Genomic DNA, 27,825 nt, shown 5'->3' with positions numbered 1-27,825 from the left:
TAAGTGCTGTGTGCTCGTGGTCTTGGAAGATTCCATGGGTGTGCCCCTATTTTCTGCCCTTTTCATCATTAGCCAAAGAGATGAGGGTTTGACATGGCACCTAACGTTCCCATTGATGCTCAGCTATGAGAACGGCAGTGATGGCTGTTTCCTTTTCTATTAGATTATTGATAGAGGAAAGAGACATGGCTGGCAATGATTACATTCTCTCTTCTTATAGTGGAATTTTCAAATTATGATCCTCAGGAACTTTTCAGTATGATTACTGATGTGGACAACACATACACACACACACAAACTTCCTATATGCCCTCCTAAGACTCCACACATATTTCAATCTTTTGCAAATAAGGTAGAAATATTTATACTCCCTCCAAAATTGTACCCACCCTTCATTTGCTTATTGTCACAGAGGCACAGGGATTCAATACTCAGAGGAGAGCTCCAGGACACAGGCTAGACTTTGGATTCCTGTGTGTTTGCTCACATCCCGGATCAGTGGATTCCCACAAACTGTCATCACTGAGATTGCAGAAGTATAATTTTTATTCTCTGTACACATGTATATTACATATGGTTATATACATATTCTTTTACAGCCAGATGAAAAACTCAGAACCAAAAATTGATACCAAAGTGACTTTGAGCACAATTTCTGTCAAACTGGGAATGCAGCCAACTCCAGATTAAGCAATGCTGTACAGGGGACATATCAGGATCCCTCAGGTAGAGGTATTAATAGGTAAATAGGAGTTCAGTTAAGGGGATGGATCAAATAGGATGCAACTAAACTGGTCTAAATCAGGGATGCTAAGTTGGATTAAACTGAGGTTCTTAACTTGGGGTGTACTGGTCCCCAACAAGTCTATGGATAGATTTTTGAGACATCTATGAATTTGGGTAAAAATTTATTTTTGTTAACCTCTAATTGAAATCTAGTATTTTCAATTATGAATTAAAAAAAAAAACATAACTGAGAAGGGTTCAGAAAAGTTTAGAAACTCTTGCTCTAAATTGCTAGGTATTAGGCCAAGTCTTGAAATAAGAAGAAAAAGGCAGTGGGATGTGATTTTGGACCTCCTGGAAAGATTTTGGATGTCATCTAATAGTTCTGTCCTCTTACCTTCTTAGTATTGGACAAGTCTTGTATGAATCAGCTGATATACTGTTCCTAGGGGTCCACGACTTGATATTTCCCTGGATTCCTAAACTGGATGATTTTTAATTCAGGACTAGCTAGATCCTACAGAATTGACAGGAACCTGTGGTGCTTGAATGGTGACTCTTACATGTGGTTTCCATGAGAGAGTCCCAAGAAAGAGGGGTCCAGGAGGAATAGGGAGAGCAAGAGTGCACCGAGGAGGCAAATGAGGATCATCAGTAATCTTAGAAACCTTGGGCTGTGGCGTTGCTGCTTGTGCCAGGTCTGGATGTAATGGTCTACTGAGTCAGCAAAGGCGAACTTCTCCGGAGTGTAACCGAGGTGGTCACGGGCCTTTCGGATCTGGAAGGTGTGAGTCACAGCGATACTCCATACCTGAGGGGTTAAGAGGCTAGAGGGAGCCTTTGGGAAGAGTGGGATGGAGGGGGAGAAGAAGGAGATATAGCTCAACTTTGTCTGCTAGAAGGTGGTCCTGATGCTGGACAGGCTGAAGCCTCGTGTGCTTTTTGTGAAAGTTATCTTTAATTCTGTCTAATTATGGAAAGTTTTGAAACCTTTGTGAGCTAGTGGGTAGAAGGAAGGATCCCTGAAAATGCTATTGAGAGAAACTGAGGGAGACACTTCAAGGAGGAACAATTCAGGAAGGAAACCTCAGTGAAACACAGATATTTCTTGTTGTTTAGTTTTTTCAGGCATGTTCAATACTTTGTGACCCCCATTTGGGATTTTCTTGGCAAAAATACTGCAGTAGTTTGCCATTTCCTTCTCCAACTCATTTTACAAATGGGGAAACTGAGGCAAAAGCATTAACTTGCTTGCCTAAGGTCACAGAGTATTCTGAGGTCAGATTTGAACTTAGATTGATTTTCCTAACTCCAGGCCTGGTGGTCTATCCACTGAGCTACCTAGGTGCCCACAGAGATGTGTTCATCTCAGTTCAATTGCTGTTAAATTCTTATTGAGCTTTATTGGTCTACTTGCTCTTTCTCAATGTGGCATTCTACCTTTTCTAATTCTGTCCCATTCCTGGAAGCCTTTCCCTCCCTACTTTTGCCTTCTTTCAAGGTCACAGCTCAATCCCCCCTTCCGCAAGATGCCTTTTCCTCTATTTATTTCTTCTTTGCTATTTTCCTGAGGTTATTTTCTATTTATATTGCATATATCTTTTATGAATATAGTTGTTTACACGTTCTCTCTCCCATTAGAATATGGGATCCTTAAAGTCAGGAGTGTTTTTGCCTTTCTATTTCTAGTGTTTACCACAGTACCTGATGCAAAGTAAGCCTTTAATAAGGGTCTGTTTCATCTTAAGCAAGTTACTTATGTCTCTGGGGTACAATTTCCTCATTTGTAAAAATGGAAACTTTGGGCTGAGTGACCTTTAAAGTCTTTTCCAGTTCTAACTCCTATATTCCAAAAAATAGCTCATGTTTATATAACTCTTTATAGTTTATAAAGCATTCTTCTTAAAAAATCATTACCTTGGGAAGTAGTAGAGCAAATATTATTTTCCCATTTTCTAGATTATGAAACCAAAGATCAGAATTTGACTTTGTACAGCCAGCTAGTGATGAGGATGTGCTGTCTTTACTATTGTCTGGCCATGTTCCTGCAGCCCATCTTTTTAAGGTCTACCTCCTCCATGATGTCTTACTTGATTACTTACACTGTCATGTATATACTGATTTCACCCTTCTCTTAAGCACTGATAGAATGCCTCATAACCTGGCACATGCTATTCTCCAGTTATCACATGGGGCTTTGTCTTGTCCCTCCAACTAGATTGTACACAGAGATTCTGCCATCTTTTATTACTGTCCACAATGCCCACAATTAAGAAATATTTGGGGATATGCTTGATTTTGCTAGGTAATGTTGAAAATCCCTGGCAGTGGGATAAGGAATGAGGTCAACCAAGGGAGCTTATATTGCCCTGTAAGTTTTGCTTTGCCTATTCTGTTCTACCAACCCAAAGGCTTTTTTGAAAGATTACCTTCACATGAAACATATCTAAATTTCCTCTCAGGTAGCCAGGTAGCCAGAAATTGGGCAGATTTTCATTGCAGAAATCTGTGTAAGGGGAACCTTTAATCAAAAAGGAAAATTTAGGGTCATACTCCAAGAATGGCCCTGGCACATTCACCAATGGCTCAGAGTTCCCTACCTCCCCCTAGACATACAGATTTCTGCAGTTATGCAGAACTGATTTCTCTCAAGGGCTCTTCTCTCTATTGTCTGGAACTGGTACTTATGTCAAATTCAGGATTTAGAAAATGACAGCAGAATCTATGACATGTGGGAAATGGGGAGTCTGTGTTCAAGACCCATCTCTGAATCATTCTGATTTCTGAACTGGAAACTGATCATGATTCCATCTGGTTTTTTACTTGTTAATCAACTAATATGTTTCCTTATTCTTTGCAATACTCGGTGTTATGAGGACAGAAAGGCACATAAGCTGTGGTTTTTGCCCTTGATGAATCTAATATCTTGTGAAAAGTTATTATTAGCTCATCTTGACTAATAAAAAGCAAAATTGTATAGTCATGTCTGTAGTATTCAGAGAAAAAAAAAGAGAAATCTGTACTGAAGTAGGGAAAGGGCTAGAGTTGCTGAGAACTTTTGTGGATTGTCCACAGATACCTAAGAGGCCCACAGATAGATTTTAGAAGGTCCATGAAATTAAGTGGGAAAACATTTTGAAAAGTGTATTTCAAGATTATTAGATTTTCCTTTGGAATCCTATATATTTTATTTTGTATATTTAAAAACATTATTCTGAGAAAGGGTCCTTAGGCTCTATCAGATTGCCAGAGGGATCCATACACAAAAAAGGTTGAGAATCTATGTTTTGAAGCATAAAATTTTTTTTAGAGAAAAACTGAGTTTTTATGCTTAACTTGGGATGGGAAGATAAAGGAAGTAGGAGATGTTTGGTTCCTTATCTGAACCTAAGGTGCCAATCTGCATATTAGACTTCTTTCCTATTTGGGCTCAGTGGGTTAATGATAATACTTTCTGATACATCACTTGAGCTCCGCTTCTATCTACATGCACATGGAGCCAACTTTGCAACTTCTCTGAAAAAAAGTCTGTGGATGAGCTCTGGATTTTTGGTAGATTATGACCATCTTCTCTCAGTTATGACTGTCTATTTACTTTCAAGGCCCAGCTTCTTACCTCAGCCTTTTCTGATTCCACTTTAATTGGAAATGTCTCCCTCTTTAAATGTCTCCACTGTATTTTGAGTCCCTCTTTTGTTATTACAGTTTTTGTAATTCATCAAATTGAGATCTGTTGAAGGCTTTAGCTTAAAATGGTCAAGGTCTCCCTTTGCATCCAGTGCTGTCTCCCATTGTCCTGATCTATCTCTGCCCACTGGACCCAGATGGCTCTGGAGGGGAAAGTGAGGCAGGTGACCTTGCACAACTCTTCCTCACTGAAATCCAACTCACTTGCATCTCATGGCATCCCCTCCCTGATGTCATGGTCCTTTTTGGGAAAGAAGGACCAAACAATAACAAAAAACTCCATGAGGGCAGAAACTATTTCTGTAATCTTTGTATCCCCAGAGACTTACATATAATAGGTGCTTAATAAATGTGGGTTCGATTAAATTTGAATTGTTTCCCTATGAGAAACAAATGTTTGAATGTTGACTCTGGAGTCAGCTCCATTAAGTAGGACAGGAACATATCTCTTGGATGGAAGAATGGGTGATATGTCCTAGTTGGTCAGCAGAGGGCACCCACATATCCTAGAACAGCACATATTTTGCTTGAGGGGGTAAAGAATCCTTTTAGACGTGGAAGAGAATTTAGCCCATCTAACCCAACTGTTTCCTTTTTTTCAAATGAGGAAGCCCACAGAATTAAAGAGTCATTCAGATATTGAGTGGAAGATCTAGGATTTGATTTGGGTGAAAAAGCTGCATTAGGAGTTAATGTGTTTTGTATCCCTTCTCAGCTGGTGACCACTTCTTAGATATAATAAAGTGGGAAATTCTTTTTCCTTTCCAGGTGTGGTTTGGGCTACTGCCATATAATGTCATTTCTATTTTCAAAATTCTGTGATTACTTGGACATCAAATTCAGTGCCAGGATGTTAAATAATAATGATAATTTTAGAAATTTCTCCCTGTGGTCTAGCTTTTCCTCTGATGCCTTCCTAGCCTATCTAGGAGTACCTTGGACAGTGACCTGCATGCACTCAAAAGAATTTGTTGAAAATTTCCATATTAAGGCACCTAATTTTTGCCCAACATCATGCCCAAGGGAAACATATTGAACTCGGTGCTATGAGGATTGGTCTAATTCTATGATCATCGGACGCATTGCAGCTGACATAATTTTCCTGTAGGGCTCTGGTTCCTGTCAATATCCTATTCAATTAACTCCAATGGCTTCTAGAATTAAATTTAAACTCTCCTAGTTAGCTTTTAAAAGATTTTAGCATTTGGCTCCAATCTATCTTTCCAAGCTTTTGAGACATTATTCTCCCACTGTGAAATCCAGTTAAATTGTCCTTCTCTCTGTTCCTAACCTATACTATGGCACTCCATTTCCCATCTTTGTTTCTGTTCCTTTTCAGGCCATGCTGGAATGCACTGCTTCTCTACTTCTTGGAGTCATCCTTCTGTAAGATAGAGTACTTAAGTATAATTTAAGGACCATCTTCTGCTTGGAGCTTTTCCTCAGTTTCCCTCCCAATTGATGGTTCCCCCCTCTCCTTAAATACCTTGTATTAACCTCTCCGTATTCTTTGAATATATTCTTCTATTTGTATGCATCTGTTGTCATTTCTCCTGCTACCTGCTTTAGAATGTAAGATCCTTGCCAGTAAAGATTGGTTTCATTCTTTGTTTTTATAACTCCAGCACCTAGATCATTGCCTGACACATAAGAACTTAATAAATGCCTGATCATCAACTGAAACATTAAGACCACCATTCTTGAAATTAAGGCACTCATACTCAAGTTGGGAAAGTGAGATTGATCCATTGGAAATAATTAATAAATCATTATTAGCATGTAACAAAGCACTGAATTGAAGGGTGCCATAAACCCAATAAGTAAGACTGCAGCTGAAAGGATGGAGTAGTTTCCATGGGCTAATGTGGTTTAGGAAGGCTTTATGGAGGAGGTGAGACTTTAGCTAAGCCTTGAAAGATTACATTATTGTCTTTTGGCCAAAAACCAGTATACTGTGTATAATGTAATGGATGGATAAGATTTATATTAGTGGGTATTCCAAGAGGAAGGAACAACATGAACTAAGAGTAGACAGGCTTGGCTGCAGATAAGATAGAACAGAGTGGGAGGCTGTCCTGTGAAGGTCCTTGCTAAAGGACCAGCTAATTTGTGAAACAATCCATCTGCTGTCAGACATTTTGCTGAATTCCTCTCTTCTTTCTTTTTTAAATCTTTGTTCCAGTGCCTGGCACATAAGGTAGGAGAGTGGGAAGCAATATATTCAGAAATGAACAAGAAGTAAAAACCAAAGACATAAATAAAAATAAAATGAGATTTAAAGAATAAGAGCAACCAGATCTTATCCAACTCTTTTTAGTGTAAGCATGATCCTGAGCTGACACTATCTCAGGCAATGCTTCCAGCAGCCTCTCCAGGATGAGGGTCTTGGGGACGAAGGGATGAGGAGTACAGGAGAGAAGAAAAGAGGATCAGGAAGGAAAAGAATGAGGGAATCCAGCAATCAGAACCTTCAAGACAAGTTCAGATTTGTTACCTCACTTCGGGTCAGCAGAGGTGGGAAATCACAAATGGGTTTCAGGGCCAGGTGGAGATATTCCATTCCTGAAGCTATGAAAGGCACATTAAGGACAGGAAGTGATTAGACATCACAACTGGGTATACTATGTTTTAAGTAAATCATAAAATAAAGTAAATTAATTTAAGCAAATTCATAAAACATAAATTGAGGTGATGATTTGGTTTATAAAACATTGTATCCTTTGTATAAAAATATTCCAGAGGGTCCCTTTAAATATAGGGTTCCCACTTAAAATATGAACTAATTTCATATTTTCAACTGTTTAGTTTTCAGGAGTATAGTTATTTTATTAGGTTATATACAATCTAAATACATCTAGAAAGACAAACTGTAACCCCATCTAATCCTAATTTTTTTTTACATTTTTTTGGTTTCTGCTTAATAAAGTTGCCTGTTTTTCTGACTTGTAACAATCCTGAGAAGTGGTGGGGAGAGAGTTAAGGGTTGGTGGGGAAGTATGTGAATTTGAGACGTGAGGAAGCTTCAATTGCCCCCATAGTCATCTGTCAGGAAGGTAGACACTTCTGTTCATAACTCTTGTTGGGTGCTTACACTGACAGCATATAGACAAAATTATGATGAATCAGAGAAAATTAGCTTGGCTCCTGATCAAGAACAACACATAAATTTGTGGAATGCCCCATATTTTAAAAACAAACAAATAAATTAACCAACAAAAAAACACCTCCTCCCCACCATTAAAAAAAAGTCAGATCTTTTGTTGGAAATTTGGTACTGAAGAAGAAATGAGAGAATGTACCTCTCTTTCTTCTTTGCAGAGGAGAGATGACAGGTGGGGAGCACAGCATATATTATCCAATTTCATGTGATAGTTTTGCTAAACTTTTTTCTTTCTTTTTTATTCTTTGTTACAGGGACAGCTTGTATTTTGCCTGCTGGACAAGGCAGGGAAATGAAACATTTGGAAATGAAAATGATATAAAAACAAGAGATCAATAAAAACTAATTTAAAAATGGATTATAGTTGGAAATGATAAAACCTCATGTGGGAAGCATTCACAACCTTAGATATGAAAATTATTAAAAATTTAGTTTTAAGGTTATGGAATCTTTTAGATGGGTTCCCTTCCTCCTAGCCATGATAATTCTCCTCTCTCTTTTTCTTTTTCCTTTTCCTCCACGCATAATTGTCTTTATTATTTACCTGACAAATAAGCCAAGGAAGTTGGAATCTGGATCCATGGCCGGCTGTATCCCATCTTATCAAACTGTAGGGAAATGGAAAAAGGGCAGAAATGAATTTAGGGCCCTGCAAGAAGTGGAGAGGTGATGACACTAAAATTCCAGGTCCCCTCCCTCTTTTCCCTTGTTACATAAAGGACATTTCAGTTGTGTTGTGAACTGGTCCAGCTATTCTGGAAAGCAATTTGGAATTTTGCCCAAAAAGTTATTAAGCTATGTATATTCTTTGACCCAGTGATACCACTATTAGGTCTATACTGCAAAAAGATCAAAGAGAGGAAAAGGACATATAGATACAAAAATATTTATAGAAACTCTTTTTGTGATGGCAAACAATGGGAAACTGAGAGGGGATGTCTATTTGTTTGAGAATAGCTGAAGAAGTTAGGGCATATGAATGTGATGCAATAATATTTTGCTATAAAAATAAGAGGACAGACTCAGAGAAAATGAAAGACTTGTATGAACTGATGCAGAATGAAGTGACTAGATTCAGAGCAATTTATACAACAAAACATTATAAAAGCAAATTTGAAATACTTGAGAACTCTGATCAGCTAACCATGATTCCAGAGGACTCATGATGATACATGTTACCTATCTTCTTCCTGAAAGAGAAGTGATGGACTTAGAGTGAAGATTGAAATATACATACTCTTTTGGATATGACCAATGTGGGAAATTTATTGTGCTTGACTATTTGTTTACTTGTTAGAAGAGTTTTGTTTTCCTTTATTTCCTTAATGGGGAAGAAAAGGTGGGAAGGAGAGAAAGCAGGTAAGTTGGAAACAAAAAAAGAAAATCTAAATTAAAAAATACAGGACATGCCTCAGACTTGGACCCTTTTGGGTTGCCCGTAAAGTCCTGTGGCCATCCCAAGAGTCTTGATGCTAAGGGACTGAACATATGTTTTAGGTATTATTATTGTTGTTAATCAACCATTTTCAGTTCTGTCCAATTTTTGTGACCCCGTTTTTGAGGTTTCTTGACAAAGTTACTGAAGTAGTTTGCTATTTCTTTCTCCAGTTCATTTTCCAGATGAGGCAAAACTGAGGCAAATAGGATTAAGTGACTTGCCCAGGGTCACACAGCCAGATTTGAAATCAGGTCTTAATGACATCAGTTTTGACATCTTATCTACTTAACTGTCCTGTTCTAGGTCTAGAAAGGGCAGATAGAAATTCTTTTCTTTAAAACAATCAGAATCTTCCAGAATTGGTTTCTCTGCTAAAAGTGGGACATATAAGTGATGAGGTAGGATCATTATTAGTGATAGTAATAAGTTTTAGAATCATAGTTCTAGAACTGGAAAGGACTTTAAGGCCTGCTAGTCCAATACTCTCCTTGCACAGTTGAGTTAGGATCAGATGTGGGATTTGATTCAGGCCCTTACTCCAGAGCCAATTATACAATACTGTCTCCCATAGATTATGGGCTCATCATGTGAAGTCTTTACTTTTTTGAAAATGTCATCATTGTGAATTGCTTTAATATATTAGGTGACTTTTGTGGAGGCATGGCAACATAGTTGGGAGAAAAATATGATTTCTAAAGTTGGATGCGAACATCTGTTTTCCACATGGTTTCTGTTTTTAGTTTACAGTGGCATTGGAGCGTGTAGAAAAATAAATTCAGGATAAATTGGAGTTCAGAATTGGAAAGAGAAAAGATCTATGTCTGATTAAACTAAAGAAGCATGCTCTAGTCTCTTAACAGTAAAAACAGTATAAAGAAGATCATGTTCAACTTCTGAGCTAATTCTTGTAGGGGAAATCCTAGACGGATACGTTAGAAAAAAAGATTCTTATAGGCTGTGGTTAAATACTTTTCTTTAACTTTTTAAGGGCAACCCATGGACAGCTCATCTGTGAGCGTCTATGGTACCTACCAGAGGGGACATCCATTCAAAGAGGTTGACGCTCTCTCCATCATTGATGTAATATGCGTGACCACTCTGAGACAGAAGAGAGAGATCAGTCACAATATCCATTTTCAGAGCATATCAGGTGGCTCACATACATCCAACTAGGTCTGTTCTGAATTGGTCTCTTGTAGCATTTATTGGAAATGAATAATACTATTTTAAAATTTCTTTAATTCTTCCCTGTTACATTCAAAACAATTTTTTTACATTTATTTTTAAAATTTTTGAGTTCCAGGTTCTCTCCTTATTCCCACCCACAACTAAGAAACTACAGATGAAATTATGCAAAACATTTCCATAAAAGTCAAGTTGTGAAAGAAAATAGTTCTCTCACCCTAATGAAAATAAAAACCTTCAATAAAAATTAGAGAGAAGGGAGAGAGAGAGAATGAACAAAAGAAGAAATCTTTCTCTAAGCTCACCATTGTATTCACCTAGCTGCCCTGTCCCACTGATGGCTCATTATACTTACTGGTCCCAGACACCCCAAGTCCTGCCCCCACCTAACTATATTTTACCCCAACTATCTTTCTGCCATACTATTTACCCTTTTTTATTCTTATATGGATACAAGTTATTATATCAGTATTCCCATTGTTTCAGGAAATGTCTACCAGCTGCCTAATGGCCCCATTCAAAATTTGCAAGACTTCCCAGCCCTAGTTACCAGGTATTTTATGTGTTAACTCTTTCTATTAGAATATAAGATCTTCTTATACATGTTGGACCTATGTTGGATTGCTTGCTGTCTCTTTGCTGGAGGGGGAAAGAAGAGAAGGAAGGGAGAAAAAATTTGGAACCCAAAATCTTACAGAAATGAATACATCTTTACATGTATTTAAAAAAATAAAATACTATTGAGAAAAAATAATAAGACCATAAGAAACCTGAAAAGGACATGCAAAGATTAAGGAAGAAGTATTGTCAATTCCTCTTGGAAATTTGTTTTGTTATGCTCATTGGACTCCTAGTCTATGCTACTTTATATTACTACTTATCTTTTATGTGTATGCTCTGTTACCAAGTTTCTTTTCCTATGCTGAGAACGTAGAAGATATCCAATAAATGTTCCACAATGATTTTTAAAAAACTCTAAAATCCTTGAGGACAGGAACTGTCTTTGCTTTTGTATTTGTATTTGTGTTTAGCACAGTGCCTGGTATATATTGAGTTCTTAATAAAAATTTCTTATTCATTTGGAGGTAGGGGGTTGTGGACAAGGTGATTTCTGAAGTTCCTCCACTGCTAATATTTTATCTTTGTGTAAATTACTTTACTTAATAAAGCCATTCTAAGATCACTGGTGATCTCCTAATCCTTGTCTGCATTCCTTTAAAATACAACTGAAGTTAATCAATAAAAGAAGTAATTATTACGCATGTGTTAGACAATGTGCTAGGAATTAAAGATATAAGTAGAAAAATAAAATGATTGTGTTCTTTTTATAATAAAATATTTGTGATGTCAAATGTTTATTTATTTAATATTTTTGTTTTCTCTACTTACATGTAAAGCAATTATGTATATTTGTTTTTAGAACTTTGAGTTCTAGATTCTTTCCTTTCCTCCCTATCTCTATCCTCCATTAAGAAGACACATGTGAAGTTATACAAAAACAGTTATTTGTGATGTTAATTATGTAGCTTTGTGGAGTTTTGATATTTTACCTAATGAATTTTGAATAACATTCAAAAGTTTTGAGAAAATATGTTGCATTTCTATTAAATATCTTAAGCAGCCATAATATTCCATTGATTGCCTAGACCAGGGTTTCTTAAATTTTTTTGAAAAAATTTTTGCATGACCTGAGCGATATAAGTATATAAAATAGTCATATAATTAAACATTTACTGATAATAAATCATAATTTTGTGACCCTCCCACATTTCATTATTGAGATCCCATATGGAGTCACAAACCACAGTTTTAAAAAGTTTAGCCCTATCTTGCACATCCTGACAAATATGGAAATATGTTTAGAAGAATTGCACATGTTTAACCTGTATCAGATTGCTTGCTGTCTTGAGGAGAAGGATAGAGGGCAAGATAGAGGAGAAAAATTTGGAACACAAGGTTTTGCAAAAGTGAAGGTTGAAAACTACCTTTGCATGTATTTGGAAAAAAAGTACCATAAATAATTTTTTTAAAAAAGAAGCTGGTAGACAAACCTATTCTAATCCAACAAGTTTATTAACTATTTTTTGGGACAAGCTTTCTACTTAAAGAGCTATATTCTGAGGGGAAGGGGAAGGAAAGGGAATAAACATTTATTAAGTGTCTAATATTGCCAGACACTGTGCTAAAGTGCTTTACGAATATTATCTCAATTCATTCTCATAACAATCTTGTGAATATTACTTGACAGCCAGCCAGGGACCTAACAGAGGAAGGCTCTTACAACTTACTGCGATGTAGTTTTTGTTTGCAGTGAGTGCCTCTGCTGCCAGAAGGTGTGCCTGGACCAGGTTCTGCACGTGGACCCAGTTCATACGTGTCCTGGGATCCCCAAATTTGAAAGTGAATAATCTCTTTCTGATACTCCCCTGAAAGTGAGAGGGAGAAAGCACATATTTGACTTCTGGAAATATTTGGGTAGCTTAGAATAGGAGAGTCAGGGGACGAGAGTCTGTTTACTACAATATGTCCACATTACATTGCAACTAGATTTAATGAACATTGATGTGGAACCCTAAGCAAATACAAAGGGTTCACAATCCAAACAGAAGCTTGTACATTTATTTATTTTGGTGAGGCAAGGGGCTTAAGTGGCTTGCTAAGGGACACACTAGTAAGTGTCAAGTGTCTGATACCATATTTGAATTCATGTTCTCCTGACTTTCCTGAAGCCTGTGACTTGTGAGATTACAACAATGGAAGGAGGAAGAAAAAAGAAATCTCCTAAATGGGAATGGCATGGGAGAAGGAATCATGAATAATTAAGTTGGTAAAAGCAGAATTTTTTCCTTTTGGGAATTGCTAAACTCTGAAGATAGGATGGTCTGATTATCTACAAGGGTCCCAGATGAAGCAATTTCTCAACCTAGTGCAGCCTGGCTAGCTAGCACCTGTCTTGGCTCCCAAGGACCCACAGGAAGTCCACTTTGGGATGCAAACCCAAATTCTGTCACTGCAAGGTTAGGAGGCTTTTTTTGGGGGAGGGAGGGGTCAGTATTGCATGGAATCCTTGACATAATCAGGGCTTTTTGCATATTCTAGATATGCAATTTGTCCACCAAGACATTTTTCCTGGCTGTCCCTCATGCCTGGAACTCCTCCTCTCAAGTCACTTCTACCTTCTGGCTTCCTTCAGGATTCAACTAAAATCCAATCTTCTTCAAGAAAATTTCCTAAATCCTTCTTAATGTTAATCCTTTTCCTCTGGGATAATCTCCAATTTATCCTATATATATATATATATATATCTTGTTTATATATAGTTGTCCTCTCCATTAGAATGTAAGCTTCTTATTGTTGGTGGAGTTGTGAAATGATCCATCCATTCTGGAGAGCAATTTGGAACTGTTCCCAAGTTGCTATAAAACTGTATGCCCTTTGATCTAGCAGTATCACTACTACTGGGTCTGTATCCCAAGGAAAGCATTAGGAAAAAGATCCACATGTGCAAAAATGTTTATAGCAGCTCTTTTTGTGGTAGCAAAGAATTGGGAAACAAGTAGATAACCATCAGTCAGGGAATGGCTGAATAAATTATGGTATATGAAAGTAATGGAATATTATACTTCTATAAAAATGATGAACAAGCTGATTTTAGAAAGTCCTGGAAAGACCAAGAATACATTGTGTACAGTAAAAATAAGATCATGCAATGATCAACTATGGAAGATTTGGTTCCTCTTAGCAGTTCAGCAATCCAAGGCAATCCCAACAAACATTGGATAGAAAATACCATCTGATCCAGAGAGAAAACTATGGAGAATAAATGTAAATGTTCACATGATTCATAAAGAAATGTGTATTAAAAGTTAATGTACATGTATGAACAGAAAAAAAAGAAAACAATAATTTAAAAAGAATGTAAGTTTCTTGAGGGCAGGAGCTGTTTAAAAAATTTAAATTTAGAAAATAATTTTTTTTAAAATTTAATTTAATTTTTAGAAATATTCTGAGCTTAGCACAGTGTCTAGTACATGGTAGGGTATTTCATAAATGCTTGTTGTTGCTCCATTCTCCACTTAATCCCATGCTGCTAAATGTAGTTAGAGGAAGTCCCACATCTGAGCTGACCCTACTTACTTATATTATCTATTCTCATTTGGGCCTCTTATTCTTAATCCTTTAATTCTTCAATCTTTTAATTTACCCTATAATTTTTTTATTCCTCCCTCATCTTCATCAGAGAATGTTACAAAATTTCTCCCAATAATAGATAACCATCTCTTCCACAAAATCCTCTCTGACTCTCCCATATCCCTAGCTAATAATGCATTATTGTTCCTCCAATTTCTCATAGCCTTTGAAGAAAAATTGTCCTTTGTGCTTATCCAGTTTTCCTTCTATCATAGTTATTTATGTTCTTGTTCCAGTAGCTACTTATTAGGGTGGCTAGGTGGTGCAGTAAAAAGCGAGCTGAGCTCATTTTCCCCAAGTTCAAATCCTGCCTCAGACACTAGCTATGTCCAAGTTGCTTAATCTTATTTGCCTCAGTTTCCTCATCTGTAAAATGTAACTGGAGAATGGCAAACTACTCCAGTCAGTATCTTTACCAAGAAAACTACAAATAGGATTACAAAAAATTGGACATGATTAACCATCAAGTTCCTTATGATTTATCAGATCAAACATGCTGAAATTCCTTTGGCATTTAAAGCCCTTTGTAACTTAGATCCTTCTAGCAACATTTTTTGTATTCTATGCAGTCGGTGATCCAGCCATATACTAACCTAGTTATAGGTGTTTGAATATGACACTCAATCTCTCACTTCTATGTCTTTACACTAGCTGTCTGCCTTGCTCACAATGCTCTGACCCTTTATCTCCTTTTACATTTTCTGGCTTCCTTCAAGATTCAGTTCAGATTTTATTGTCTGCAGGATTTCTACATTTCCTGGTGTCAAATACTATCTTTTGCTTTTCTTTGTACCCTCAGTGCCAGTAGGCACTTAATAATTGCTTATTGACTTTTAGATTACCTTCAACTATTCTTGCATGTGTCTAGTTATTTATATATCATCTACTCTATTATGTGAGCTTCTTCACGGCCGGGACTGGTATTTTTTGGGCATTTCTTTGTATTGGTAATGCTGTGCTTACCTAGTAGGTATTAGATGTTTGTTGAATTTTATTGGTTTGAGCAAGATGCTTGATTCTGAGTTTACCTTCTGACTCTATTGTAGCTCCTAGCAGGAGTACCTACCGCCACTCGGGGAAGGTGCCTCTGTTCTTCTGGTCCATAGATACCTGGGGGACGAAGGACACATGTTCGAAGAGTACCTCCTCCTGTGGTACAGAGAAGAAGGCATTCAGATAGACCAGAGAATGAGGGAATGGCCATTCAGGAACACATTCCATCTTGGGAAAGAACTCATCAGAGTGCCCCATTTAAAGATTTGCTCATTGACCAAGCTCACCATAGCCAGGGTGCTTGTGCTTATAGCCTTTTAAGAAAGTGACCTGTAAAAGGGCAGATTGTTTTGGTCTATACAGACCAGTGTGTCAGGGAATATGGTGGTTCTGTCCTATTTTTCCTTTTGAGCCTGTGGGGACAGGGAAAGTAGTCATACTAGTTCCCACTGATCTTTGAGTGGAAAATGTTTACAAAGGAGGTCTACCATCTCTGTAGCTTCATTATGGCTCATGGCCACGGGTAGTAACCACCCCCAGCCTCAACCAGCTCTCTTGCAGATGGATGCCCCTTGTTACAAGGGAGTGCAAATTTATCTGCACAATGAAAAACATGACTCTTAAGTGTACATCTTTGGCATTGTCATTTTCACAAAAGAGACTAGATTCTTAAATGTTGTTTTAATTAAAGAATAATCATAGAAGGGAAGGTACTAGAAAACATAATGAAAATCACTCTGGACCTATTCCTAATATCCCTCCACCACACATTGGCTGAATTCACCCATAGAAGAACTGAATTTTGAATTTTGGAACTAGAAGGGACCCTGGACATCATGTTCTCACCACCCCCTTCTCTATTTTGAAGATGAGAAATTATTTAAGATGAAACCTTATTTAAGGTCACACAGCTAGACCAGGGATAGAACTGTGAGGAATGATTCATTTGTATTCTTACTCTACTCCAATCAATCCAATCAATGTTAATGTTTGCTGTATTTATATTTATAAAATTGTAAAATATATTTATATTGCTGTACACACACACACACACACACACACATTTATCAGTTTCCACAGGAGCAGTGATTATAAATTCTGTATATTAGGCCCAGAGCTATGAACTGTAGATTTCAAGTTCACTAGCTTAATCATAGGAAGCTAACTAGAGGCCCTCCACCCTTGTTTTTCCTTCATATGGTGATGAAGCCCAGTGTGATGGAGGTGACTCAATAGTATGAAAAGTCCCCCAACTTATTTTTGTACCTCTGGGCTATTCTCTTTTGCCCAACGTGAGCAGGTGACGATCTTAAGACCGCTTAATAAAGATATCCATTCTTTGCCCCACTGGAGACACCCCCTTTTCTCCTCTCCCCTCACCTGCTGACATACCAAACTGATGCATCATTTTTTTGGACAGTAAAGCAAAATTTATCAACCAATGGGATTTTGTATAACCTCTTTAAAATGTTCAGGTAGCAAAACCTTATAAAAATCAGGCCCTGGCAGAAGGGAGCATCTCAGATTGTGAGGAAGATCTGAGATCCACTTCATTAGAAGGGAAGGACCCTTCAAAAAGAACCATTGGTTCAAAGCTTTGTCTCAGTGTCTTATATTGCAGAGCGCACAATTCGAATCCTCACAGAACCTAGATTTCTCAGAGATGACCACTCAGAAAGTGATCCAAAGGAGCACCTGAAAGTTCCTGTCCTTGGAGCACAAATAGTCACAAAGCATCAGGTAAGATTTTCTAGAGAACCAGCTGCCATATGGGTCAGATAGGGCCAAGCTTTGATAGGTGCTGCTCCTTCTGGAAAAGGCCAGAGATAGAAACCCTCCTGGGTGACCCCAGGAGCTGCATCCCTGGTTAATGATTAGATAAGGAGGCTTCTTTCTGTAAATGGCTCATGTCTAATTTTAAACTCCAGGTCACCTGGGCAGAGGGATTAGGTTACAGTTTATATTCATTGTTGGGGAGCTTGCTGCCCAGGTAAGTGGACGGCCTGGTAGAGTATACATGACTCTCTTTAACATGGAAAACTCAGGGGATGCTCTGATAAATAATTCTAAGCAGTAGGATCAGGTGTCTGCCGCAGAAGCTGCTGGGCTGAAGAGGGAGGTATGAGCCAGAAGCCATTTGCTTGGGCAGGAGAATAATCCTTCAATAGCAAAGCTAAATTTTAAAAAATGAGATCTGTAACTGAGAATGGAGGACTATCCTGCGATCAGGAAAAGGATCCAGTACTTTCTTTCATTGTCCACTGAAGCTGGAATTGTCCAAATCTGTCAACACCCCTGAAATTTTTACTCTTCTTTCATTGGAATAGTGGTTTGAGGGAAGGGAAGATGCAGTCAACTGCTTGCTGCATTGCAACACACACACACACACACACACACACACACACACACACACACACACACGACATTTGCAATTCTACAATAGCCAGTGTCACATTCATTATTTTGGCTGATATTCTTTTGGAAAATGGGGGTGAAATTTAGGATTTATAATTTAGAGCCAAAAATAGTTCTCAGAACCATAATACAATTCTGAATAACCCAGTTAAGAAGAATATTGATAAACTTGGGGTCCAGAGGGCAAAGTGAATGGTGAAGATTTTTGAGCACAATCAATATGAGGATCATTTGAAAAGTGTTAAGTCTAGCTGTCATGTTGATGGGCAATTAGTCTTGTTTTGTTTGGTCATAAGGGGCACAACCGTGGGGGGGGGGAAACTAAAAAGAGGCAACTTGAAGCTTGGAATAAGGAAAAAAAAACTTTCTAACAAGATGTCCAAAAGTGAAATGGGCTTCCTTGTGGGTTAGGAGGAGTCTTCAATCAAAACCTGGATGATCATGCACTTTTCTCAGTGCAGTGGTAGGGATTCTTTTTGGCATATGGTTTAGATCAGATGAACTCAGGGCTCCCTTTCAACTCTGAAATTCTATGATCAGTTTAAAGCAAACTGAGAACATATCTGGGGCAGTTCACTCCCCATGTCTTCTGGTGCCTTCCTCTTTTATCTCCAATAAACACAACTGTGCTTTGTCCCCATCATACCAGGGAGTGGGGTTCCATTGCACGTGAGGATCATCTGGTCTGCGATGGCTTTGGTCCGTGAATAGTGATCAATGTGCTGAAGCAAGAAGGAAAAAGACACAGAGGAGGTCAAGAACCAGGGCTGCCCTTTTCCATTAATATCCTCACCTGTCACTGCGTTTATAGCTCACATACTGGGAATGCTCTCCAGGGAGTCTATGGTAAAGAGGCGCCTGCAGCTTAGGATATGAGATGAAACCTCTTTGGGATGTGACTGAATCTTCTACTCCCTCCATATTTTATTCTTATTTTCTAGCATACTATTTGGGGACATCCTTTGTATATGAACCGTTTGAGGGTTTTTATCTACCTTCCCAATCTGTTTAGGCTATTCTGGGGCACTGTCCTGTACAGCATCAGAGGGCTGGATAAAACAATTCTTTAAATCCTTAATGATTCACATTTACATAATGTTTCAAAGTTTAAAAAACTATTTTAGCTTTTGCCTCACTTCCCAGTCTGACCAGGTTGTGCCAAATTAAGGGGATAGTTGAAATTCCCATTTCTACTTTCTTCATAATTTACCTGTATATAGCATTTTACAATTTACAATGTGATTACAATGTGAGGTAGCTAGTATTTAACAGATGAAGAAATCAAGGATCAGAGATTTAGGCTATATATTCAGTAGGAAATAACGTAGGTTTTCTACCTCCAAGATTACATTGCTACTCAATTCAATTAAACAAAAATGTATAAAAACTACAAACAAGGCACTGTGGGTAGAAAAACAAAAAACAACTTTCCCTTTCCTCTAGGAGACTTCATTTTGCTGAAAAGAATATAATACATATATAAGTAAATATAAGAAAATTAGAAAGGACTAATATCTAAGGGGATCAGGGAGTGAGATCAGATCTCACAGAAGACGGGTAGGGGGGGTGTCCCTGAGCTGAGCCTTGTAGGAAGAAAAGCATTTTGACAGCAGAGATGAATGGGGAGTACCTTCCTGGCATAGTGGATACTTTATGGCATGGAAGCAGGAGAAGAAATGGTTGTTCAGGATCTTTTTAACTGGAACAAAGTACGTTAAAGGGAGTTATGAGGACTGTGGAAAAGTAGACTGGAGGTAGATTATGAAGGGCCTTAAATGCCTGGCTGAGGAATTTGTATTTTATGTTAGAGACAAGTAGTCACTGAAAATTCCTTGAGTAATGGAGTAACATTATTACACTTGTGCTTTAAGAAAGTTATTTTGGCAGTTTTGTGAAAGATGGATTAGAAAAAACTAGAATAAGACAAATTAGGAGGCCAATTTAAGCAAAAGGTAAAGTGGTGAGCTAAAGTGGTAACATTTGTATGAAAAGAAAGGAAAATATTTGAAAAATGTTATAAAGATAGAATGGCAGCTAGGAGGTGCAGTGGATAGAGCACCAACTCTGAAGTCAGGAGGACCTGAGTTCAAATCTAGTCTCAGACACTTAACACTTCCTAGCTGTGTGACCCTGGGCAAGTCACTTATCCCCAATTGCCTCAGCTCCTTGCTTCCCCCCCCCCCAAAAAAAAGAGATAGAATTAATAGGACCTTGCAGATGGGATTGCAGATGGGGATAAGAAAAGGAAGAATTGAATGAGGAGAAAGTGGAGGAGAAGAGGAAAATAAGAGAGGAGAAAGAGGAAATTTCATTGTAGATTCGTAGTTAAGTCTCATTGTAATTCAGTCATATCTGGAGACAAGAGTCAGCACTTATGTTTCATATAAACAGTAAAAAAAAAAAAAAGATTCAGAGACAGCAGTAACGCCTGAAAGTGAGAGAGTTAGTTTGCTAGGCAGTGGTGAGGTAGAGGAGGAGGATGAAGTAGGGAGGGGCTACATCTAATCGGTCCCAGTACAGTGATAGGTTCATACAGGTAAGTATGTGAGTCAGCGAGCTAGAAAAGGCTCTAATTGTTCAAGATTTGGGATAGCAGCCCCTTTCCTTGCAATTGGCCTGCAGCTGTGAGTTATTTCACACTCCAAAAATTCCTAGATTTTCATTGTCCATTATCCTTCAGGCTCTTTTTCTAGTTGGAAAAAAATTAAACTTCCCATCACTAACCTTGTTGATGAGGGGCTACATTTATGTCTCGTGGGAGATTCCAGAGTTATAGTTTATTTATAGGCCAGGGACTGAGGCAGCAGCAATAACCTGCTGAGATTCACGGATGATAACTTCTGAGTTAAGAATAAATTTTAGAGTGAGGGGAGTGTGTGCCTCATACAGTTCAAGGTCCTATATTTCTTCACAGAGATGAATCCTGTGTCATAATACTGTCTTCATCAATTTATTAAGTGTATGTTTATAAAGCACCTACAATATGCCAGACGGTGTCCTAGGCATTGGGGTCACCAAGAAACTAATTGATCAATAAACATTCATTAAAGACTTTGTGCCAGGCATTGTGTTAAGCACTGGGAATGCAAAAAGAGGCTAAAGAGACTTCTAACTTCAAGAAGTCTATAATCTAATGGGGGAGACAATATGAAAACAGATACGTGTGTGTGTATAAAACATATTTCTATATATATGGAGAGAGAACTATTAAAAGGATAAGTAGAAAGTAATTTAGGGAAGGCACTAGAATTAAGAGAGGTTGGGAAAGGCTTCTAGTTAAAGTCCCTCCCTTTCTCTCTCCCTTTTTTCCTCCTTTATTCCCTCTCTCCTTTCCTTTCCTCCCTCCCTCCCTCCCTCCCTTCCTTCTTTCCTTCCTTCCTTCCTTCCTTCCTTCCTTCCTTCCTTCCTTCCTTCCTTCCTTCCTTCCTTCCTTCCTTCCTTCCTTCCTTCCTTCCTTCCTTCCTTCCTTCCTTCCTTCCTTCCTTCCTTCTTTCCTTCCTTCCTTCCTTCCTTTTTTCTTTCTTTCTTTCCTTCTTTCCAAAAACCTTCAAATGGTTGCTATTTTCTTCTCCAGCTCATTTTACAAATGAGGAAACTGAAGCAAACAGAGTTATATGACTTGACCAGGGGTCTGGGGCTGGATTTGAACTCATCTTACTGACTCCAGTCCTGGGGCTCTATCTACTTTGTCACCTACCTGGCCCTAATTATTCAGCTTCAAACATGGTGAGATGGGTGAGAGAGTAGGCAAGGGAACGAAATTTGCATTATTTCAAATAGAATAGTTTACCCCTTCCCCAACTTAGTCCTCTAATCCCAAGAAATCTGATACCTTTTCAAGTGGGAAATATGGCACAGAGTCTTCATCACCTTGCTCAATGGGCTTTCCTCCAAATGCAACATTGACAGTGCTGGTGTAGACAAGCCTTGGAATTTGCCGTTTGATGCAGACTATCCACACAAACATATACATGCAAAACAAAAGTGTAAATATACAAACATACAAAAGTACACACACACACACACACACACACACACACACACACACACACAGAAGACATGGTGTGAGTAAGGAATTGCCTGTGACAGTCAGGAACATTCCCTTAAGAAGAGACTACCTCTCCTTACTATTAATACTTTCTCTTCTGAACTCAGCTCATCATTGTTCTCAGGCACAGGAGGATGGCCTAATAAAACTGGGGTCCTCTGATTAAGGATTTCATGTGCTCATGCGGCAAGATGCACCCGAGAGTGCACTTTGCCCTTACCAAGAAAAGAATGCTAAATGAACCCATTCTTTGGGTACTTGGTGGCTTTAAACTATTTCATGGCTGACTATGTATGTATAACAGTAAGGCTATACAGCCTAAGAGACTATGCTTTTCAGGAATAATTATAACAGAGCATTTATTTGGTGCTTCATGTTAACAAAGTGGCATGCAAATAATATTGTACTTGAAAGCCTTGCTATTATAATACCCATTTTTTAGATAAGGAAATGAGGCTGAAAAAAGATTAAATGACTTGATGATTATGGTTAAATTTACTTGAAGAAGGGGCAGAATTTGAATTTAGGTCTTCCTGATTCTAAGTCAAGGGATCTAACTACTGAGAGAGACACTCCAGATATATAAAAAAAATGAAGCCCAGAGGCTCCCAGGCCAGAATATTGAGAAGGTCTCTTCATAATTCATTCCTTCTATTTTTCAGTAGTTTCTATTCCTCCCATTCCTGGCATTCAGCCTCTACTTTTGGGGCTAGACACACTTTAAAGTGGTTGTAATCTGAGGCTGATTCTGGGGTTCCAGAATCCTCCTTTCTTTTCTTGCCCATCCCTACTCCCCCTCTTTCTACCACTTCCGCATTTAAGGCTGTGGACATGGCAACCACACTCTCAGCATGACCTCAGTATGGAAAACTCACATTGACCACTCACTGGTAGTCAGTTTGTAGTCAGACAGAGAGAAAGAAGGAAATGTTCTGGAGCAGGCCACCCCAGACAAGAGAATAGGGGTCTCCAACCCCCACTTTCTGGAGGTTGGATCAGGTTCTTCCCAAGTCAGAGGGAATTTTGCCCAGTTTAGCTCCCCCAGGTGCTCACTCGGGGTCTGTGATCAGCACATAGTTTCTCCAAAAGAGAAAAGAGGAGAGAAAAAGGAAAGATCAGGACACAGCACAGCAGTTTTGCAGATTCAGGTCACAGCACCAGGAAGTGGGCAGCTGAGCTCCTACCGTCAATCACTATTTTAGTTCCGCCAATGTTTACAGATTCAATCTGTTCTTTGTGCAGCTACAAGAAGAAGATGGGATGAAAGTTGCTGAGTCTCCGTACATGCTGGATGCTGAGGTAGCTGATTCAGACTCTAAGGTTAGGGTGTGTGTCTGTGTGTGTGTGTGCTGATAGGGTTGGGAATATATACAGCCCTTGGAGGAGGGAAGGCCATTGGATCAGAGGATTATAGATGGAATTCAGGTCCCTTCATCCTCCCAATTTTACAGATGAGGAAACTGAAACCTGGGGAGGTTAAGAAATTTGTCCAGTTTTCACACAGATGGGATTTAAATCTCGATCCTATTGAGAGGGAATAAATTCAAGTCCATAGGCCACTCTGGGTAGGGCCTGAACCAGATTAAAATACTACTGGAAAAAAAATATATATATGTATACTTGTATATGTGTGTGTATATGTGGCAATTGGGGTTAAATGACTTGCCCAGGGTCCCACAGCTAGGATGTGTTAAGTGCCCTAGATCACATTTGAACTCAGGTCCTCCTTGACTTTAGGGCTTGTGCTCTATCCACTGTACTACCTAGCTGTCCCAGTTCGGAAATATTCAGCAAAACCAATACAACACAGATGATCTTAATTTGTGGTTTTCTAAGTTACCAGTATTGCAGGGATCTGGTTCCATTTAAGTTTGACAACACTGGTGTAGTCGATGGGGTACTGGCAGTTTCTGAAAGATCAGAGTTCAAATCCTACCACAGACATTTACTAGTTGTGTTACTCCTGGCCTTTCTGTGTCTCAGTTTCTTCATCTGAGAGGAATGGGTCTGATAGTCTGATAGGTGCCTTCTAGTTCTAAATGTGTGATCCTAAGACATTGGTGTTGTTTCCTTCACCAACCCCATCATTACTATATTTTTGGTTTTAAGAAGATAAAGATTTTAAAAAGGGAGGGTTCTGTAGTCCGTGGCTGGCAACTAATGACCCTTACTTTCTGCTCCCATAGGCAGAATCAGGGGTTCTCACATATCTTCTCCCCTTCCCCCCAGTTCTAAGCCTCATTCTTAGGAAAACTGGGAAAACACCAACAAAAGTCCCCTGATCCATCTCTTGTAGGTAGAGAGGGACAAGTTAAGCTTGGAGACGTGGGGACTCTTCCTTTATGCTCTGATTGATTCTCAACCATAGCTTCTTCTCAGATTTAGTCTCAGGACTTCTCATTCACCCCAGTTAGTTCACTGAAAGAGGTGAGATACAAAGGCAGGGAGACACTCACTCACTGAGTGTGGGGTTAGTATTCCTTCAAAATAGTCTTTAGCACTGGAAGTTAGTCCCCTTGAGAAAGCCCATGACCCGTGACGCATCTAAGTCACTCCAGGACACCCTAAGCCAAGGAGGACTGAAATGTTGGCTTCTTTCTGGACCCTCTCTAGAAGCTTTGGATATGTTTGGTTGACATTTCCCCTCTGTCCTGTTTCTGCTTCCCTCTGCTTGTGATCTATGTGTGTGTGTGGGTCAGAGATAAAGAGACAAAAGAGAGGAACAACAAAGAAGGGAAAATGAGAGAAAGAAGAGGGGAGGGAAAGAGGAGAAAAGAGGGAGGGGGAGAAAAAGAGAGAGACATGCAGAGACAGACAGAGAGAGACACACACACAGAGAAAGAGAGAGACAGAGACAGAGAAACAAGGGGAAGAACTAGAAGGAGAAAGCACATATGGGGAATGGGAGACAAATTAGTAGATTGAAATTCTGTGACGTTCTTGTCTCATTCCTGTCTACATCCTTGGTACTTAACCACAGCCTCAAATACAGTAGGCACTTTTTCAATTGGGATTTGGGGTTGAGGGGGCCTGGATTATTCAGTTTTTGTTAAATGAATCCTTTCATCCTTAGAAAGCAGATACTTCATAGAAGTTAATTTTTTCCCTTAAATTTCTGCCCCCTTCCTCCTCAACAAACCAAACCAACTACAAAGAGAGAAGCTCCCTCATCACTTCTTGTTAATCATGGTGTCTGTAGCCATCATCCCCCTGACCGACATGGACCAGGGCTAAGGTCCTGGGGGTAGGGAGGAAGGGTGGGGTTTGATCACACCTTTTCAGCACCTGACATTCCATAGGAAGCCACATGGAAAACACAGTCAACTCCTTCACAGGCTTGATATAGGGCCTCCCCATCTCGGATGTCAGCCTGGAAAACGGAATGAGAGAAGTTGGGAGTGAGGTGGGTTGAAACACAGAGAGCCCTTGACTGGGACCCCAGTTTCTCTCTCAGTTCAGGTTTTCACCCTGAGATAGACAAAGACTTCATTGTTCAAGAAATACTGTCTTACTAGGCAGGGTTAGGCAAGAATGTTTTTTCACATCTGTGACTTGTCATGAAGAGTCTTGATCTTTAGGATGGATTTATGAATGGCTCAATTAGCACTCAGTTTTTCTTGCCTTCATATTGTCCCCAAACTCTCTTCCCCCAATTTGGCTTAATTCCATGGATTAAAAATTCCCCATTTGACCGACTTCTTTCCCCAACAGCACAAAATAAAACAAAAACACTCTTCCCCCCCCCAATAGAAATGTAATCGTCTATCTGGGTGCACTTGTCTCTCCTGTAAAGGTAATCCCAGTCATACCTGGATAAATGTAACTCCTTTGGGTAGCTCCCATTTAGGATGCTGGATGTCGAGCAAAACCACTGAGACTCCTTTCTGGACAAGACTGGAGCCCAGACTGAACCCAAAGTAGCCACCACCTCCTGTCACCAGGGTCTTCTGGCTGGAGGGACATGGGGGTTTTGCCTGCTCCTTGGGTTTGCTGTTGGGAGCCTGGCCTTGGGGTGGTTTGTCCTGAAGTGCCTGGACTTGGGGTGCTTGGCACTGAGGAGCCTGGCCCTGGGGTGTCTGGGCTTGGGGTGTTTGATTCTGGGATACCTTGCCCTGAGGAGCCTGGCCCTGGGGTATCTGGGCTTGGGGTGTTTGATTCTGGGATACCCTGCCCTGAGGAGCCTGGCCCTGGGGTGTCTGGGCTTGGGGTGTTTGATTCTGGGATACCTTGCCCTGAGGAGCCTGGCCCTGGGGTGTCTGGGCTTGGGGTGCTTGATTCTGGGATACCTTGCCCTGAGGAGCCTGGCCCTGGGGTGTTTGGGCTTGGAGTGCTTGGCTCTGGGGTGCCTTGCCCTGAAGTACCTGAGCTTGGGGTACTGTCAGGCTATCAGATTTGGGTTGAGCCATGTTTGGAAGGGAGGTCCTTGGTCCTTCCCCTGCTGTCTAGGCCTGGCAGACAGGGCAGCTTTTCTTCCCTAAGAGGCAGCTCCACAAAGGTGTGAGGAACAGCTTGTGGGGTTGAATTTCATCTTCTAAAGTCCCATTTAGGTCACTGCCTCCTTTACCTGTGAACAAATTCCACAATAACAACAGCAAATTACCCCCATCCAAAACAACAACAATCATTATTAAGAAAGAAATTAGTTAAATGAACCATAGTTCTATTCCCCAGATCACCATATATCCATGTAGAACCACAGATTCTAAGATAAATTCATTTGACCTGTAAGTTCCCAAACTTAGGATTGCTGGTAAATTTAGCTTTTTCTGAAACCCTGGGCAGGGTGGGGAGTTTGGGGGGGGGAAATTCCCAATATTTCCAGAATGGCTTCTGTATCTTGGCCACATAGGGTTTCCTCAGCTCCTCACCTCATCATTGGAATTCACTCTAAGACAAGGATTTTTTAAAAAAGGGTGGGGGCTTTGACTTATATAGCAAGTCTCCTGTAGAGGCCAAGGAAAATCCAGACTAGACTGCTCCATCTAGGGCAGACCTCTGCGGAAATCTGGGGAGCAATTACTTCTTTTGGCTTCCTTCTCTTCCTCAGGCCTCAATTCTACACAGCAGGACCTTGCTTCTCTTAGTGATTGGGTCATCTCTCATTCCTCTCTAGACTGGTTTTCTCTATAATGTCCCTGCACTAGGTACTTTTATTTTTCCCACCTCCCTTTTAGGTCCTTTTTACGTATTATCTTTTTCCATTAGAATATTAACTTCTTGAGAGCAGACACTGACTTTCTGTTTGTATTTATATTTCCAGGTATAACATAACATAATAATAATAAATAATAATATAGTGCATATTGAAATGTAATATTAATATGATAAGTGTATAATAAATGCTTGATGACTTTTAGCAAGGTATTAGGGATTCAGAGGAGAAGGTCTCAGTCATAGCATCAGAGACATCAGGGGCTACTTACTTAGTCCAGAGGCTTCAATTTAGGCCATGCTTCCTCCTCAAAGAGAGGCAGTAAGTAGGGAGATAGGGATAAGGCCCCAGGGGTCAGATGCCTTTACCTCCAGCTCATTTGCTGGTCCCATGAGAGTATATAGCATGCTTTCCCTTAACCGTATTGTCAGCCTGTATGCCTTCTGTTAGAAATATCAGTGAATATGGAGTCAGGAAGACCTTAATTTCACCTCTCTGATCCTCACTTTGCTCATTTGTTAAATGAGGATGATAATAGCACTTGCCTGGAGTTGTCCTCAGGGTCATATCTTAGATGTGATAATGCTTGCAAAGTTCTTAGCAAAGCTTAAAGCTGTTCTTGCTATGGCCATTTAGAGGAGCATGGGGATGAAATCTATGATTTCATTAATATAGAGTAGTTCTAAATGAAGATATTTTCTATGTGTCTTAGCCCAGTACTTTCTCAGAAATTTTGGAATACTTATGATTTTATTTATAATCTTAAAAGTGGTCTAGAGATCTGAGAAGTTAAGTAATTTCAGGAGGGTCACATATCGAGTACATGTTAA

General features: G+C 39.4%; 1 protein-coding gene and 1 non-coding gene across 2 annotated transcripts; one reads left to right on the top strand and one right to left on the bottom strand.

Moving 5' to 3' along the window:
• Nucleotides 1-528: 528 nt before the first annotated feature.
• SDR42E2 (short chain dehydrogenase/reductase family 42E, member 2) lies at nt 529-27,402 on the bottom strand. The gene is given in 13 exon segments (XM_074281228.1): nt 529-1,537; nt 6,908-6,981; nt 8,118-8,181; nt 10,044-10,109; nt 12,485-12,622; nt 15,454-15,536; nt 18,442-18,517; nt 21,628-21,746; nt 23,028-23,085; nt 25,118-25,213; nt 25,653-25,826; nt 25,828-26,226; nt 27,364-27,402. Coding segments are annotated over 13 exon segments (1,638 nt in total). The 3' UTR covers nt 529-1,285.
• On the top strand, nt 7,498-7,602 carry LOC141552341 (U6 spliceosomal RNA). The gene has a single exon (XR_012485139.1). It is a non-coding gene; the product is annotated as a U6 spliceosomal RNA (small nuclear RNA).
• Nucleotides 27,403-27,825: the final 423 nt, after the last annotated feature.

Source organism: Sminthopsis crassicaudata, chromosome 1 (genome assembly GCF_048593235.1).
Source record: "Sminthopsis crassicaudata isolate SCR6 chromosome 1, ASM4859323v1, whole genome shotgun sequence".
NCBI classification, from domain to species: domain Eukaryota; kingdom Metazoa; phylum Chordata; class Mammalia; order Dasyuromorphia; family Dasyuridae; genus Sminthopsis; species Sminthopsis crassicaudata.
The sequence above is the reverse complement of the archived record's forward strand: the minus strand, read 5'-3'. Positions and strand labels throughout refer to the sequence as shown.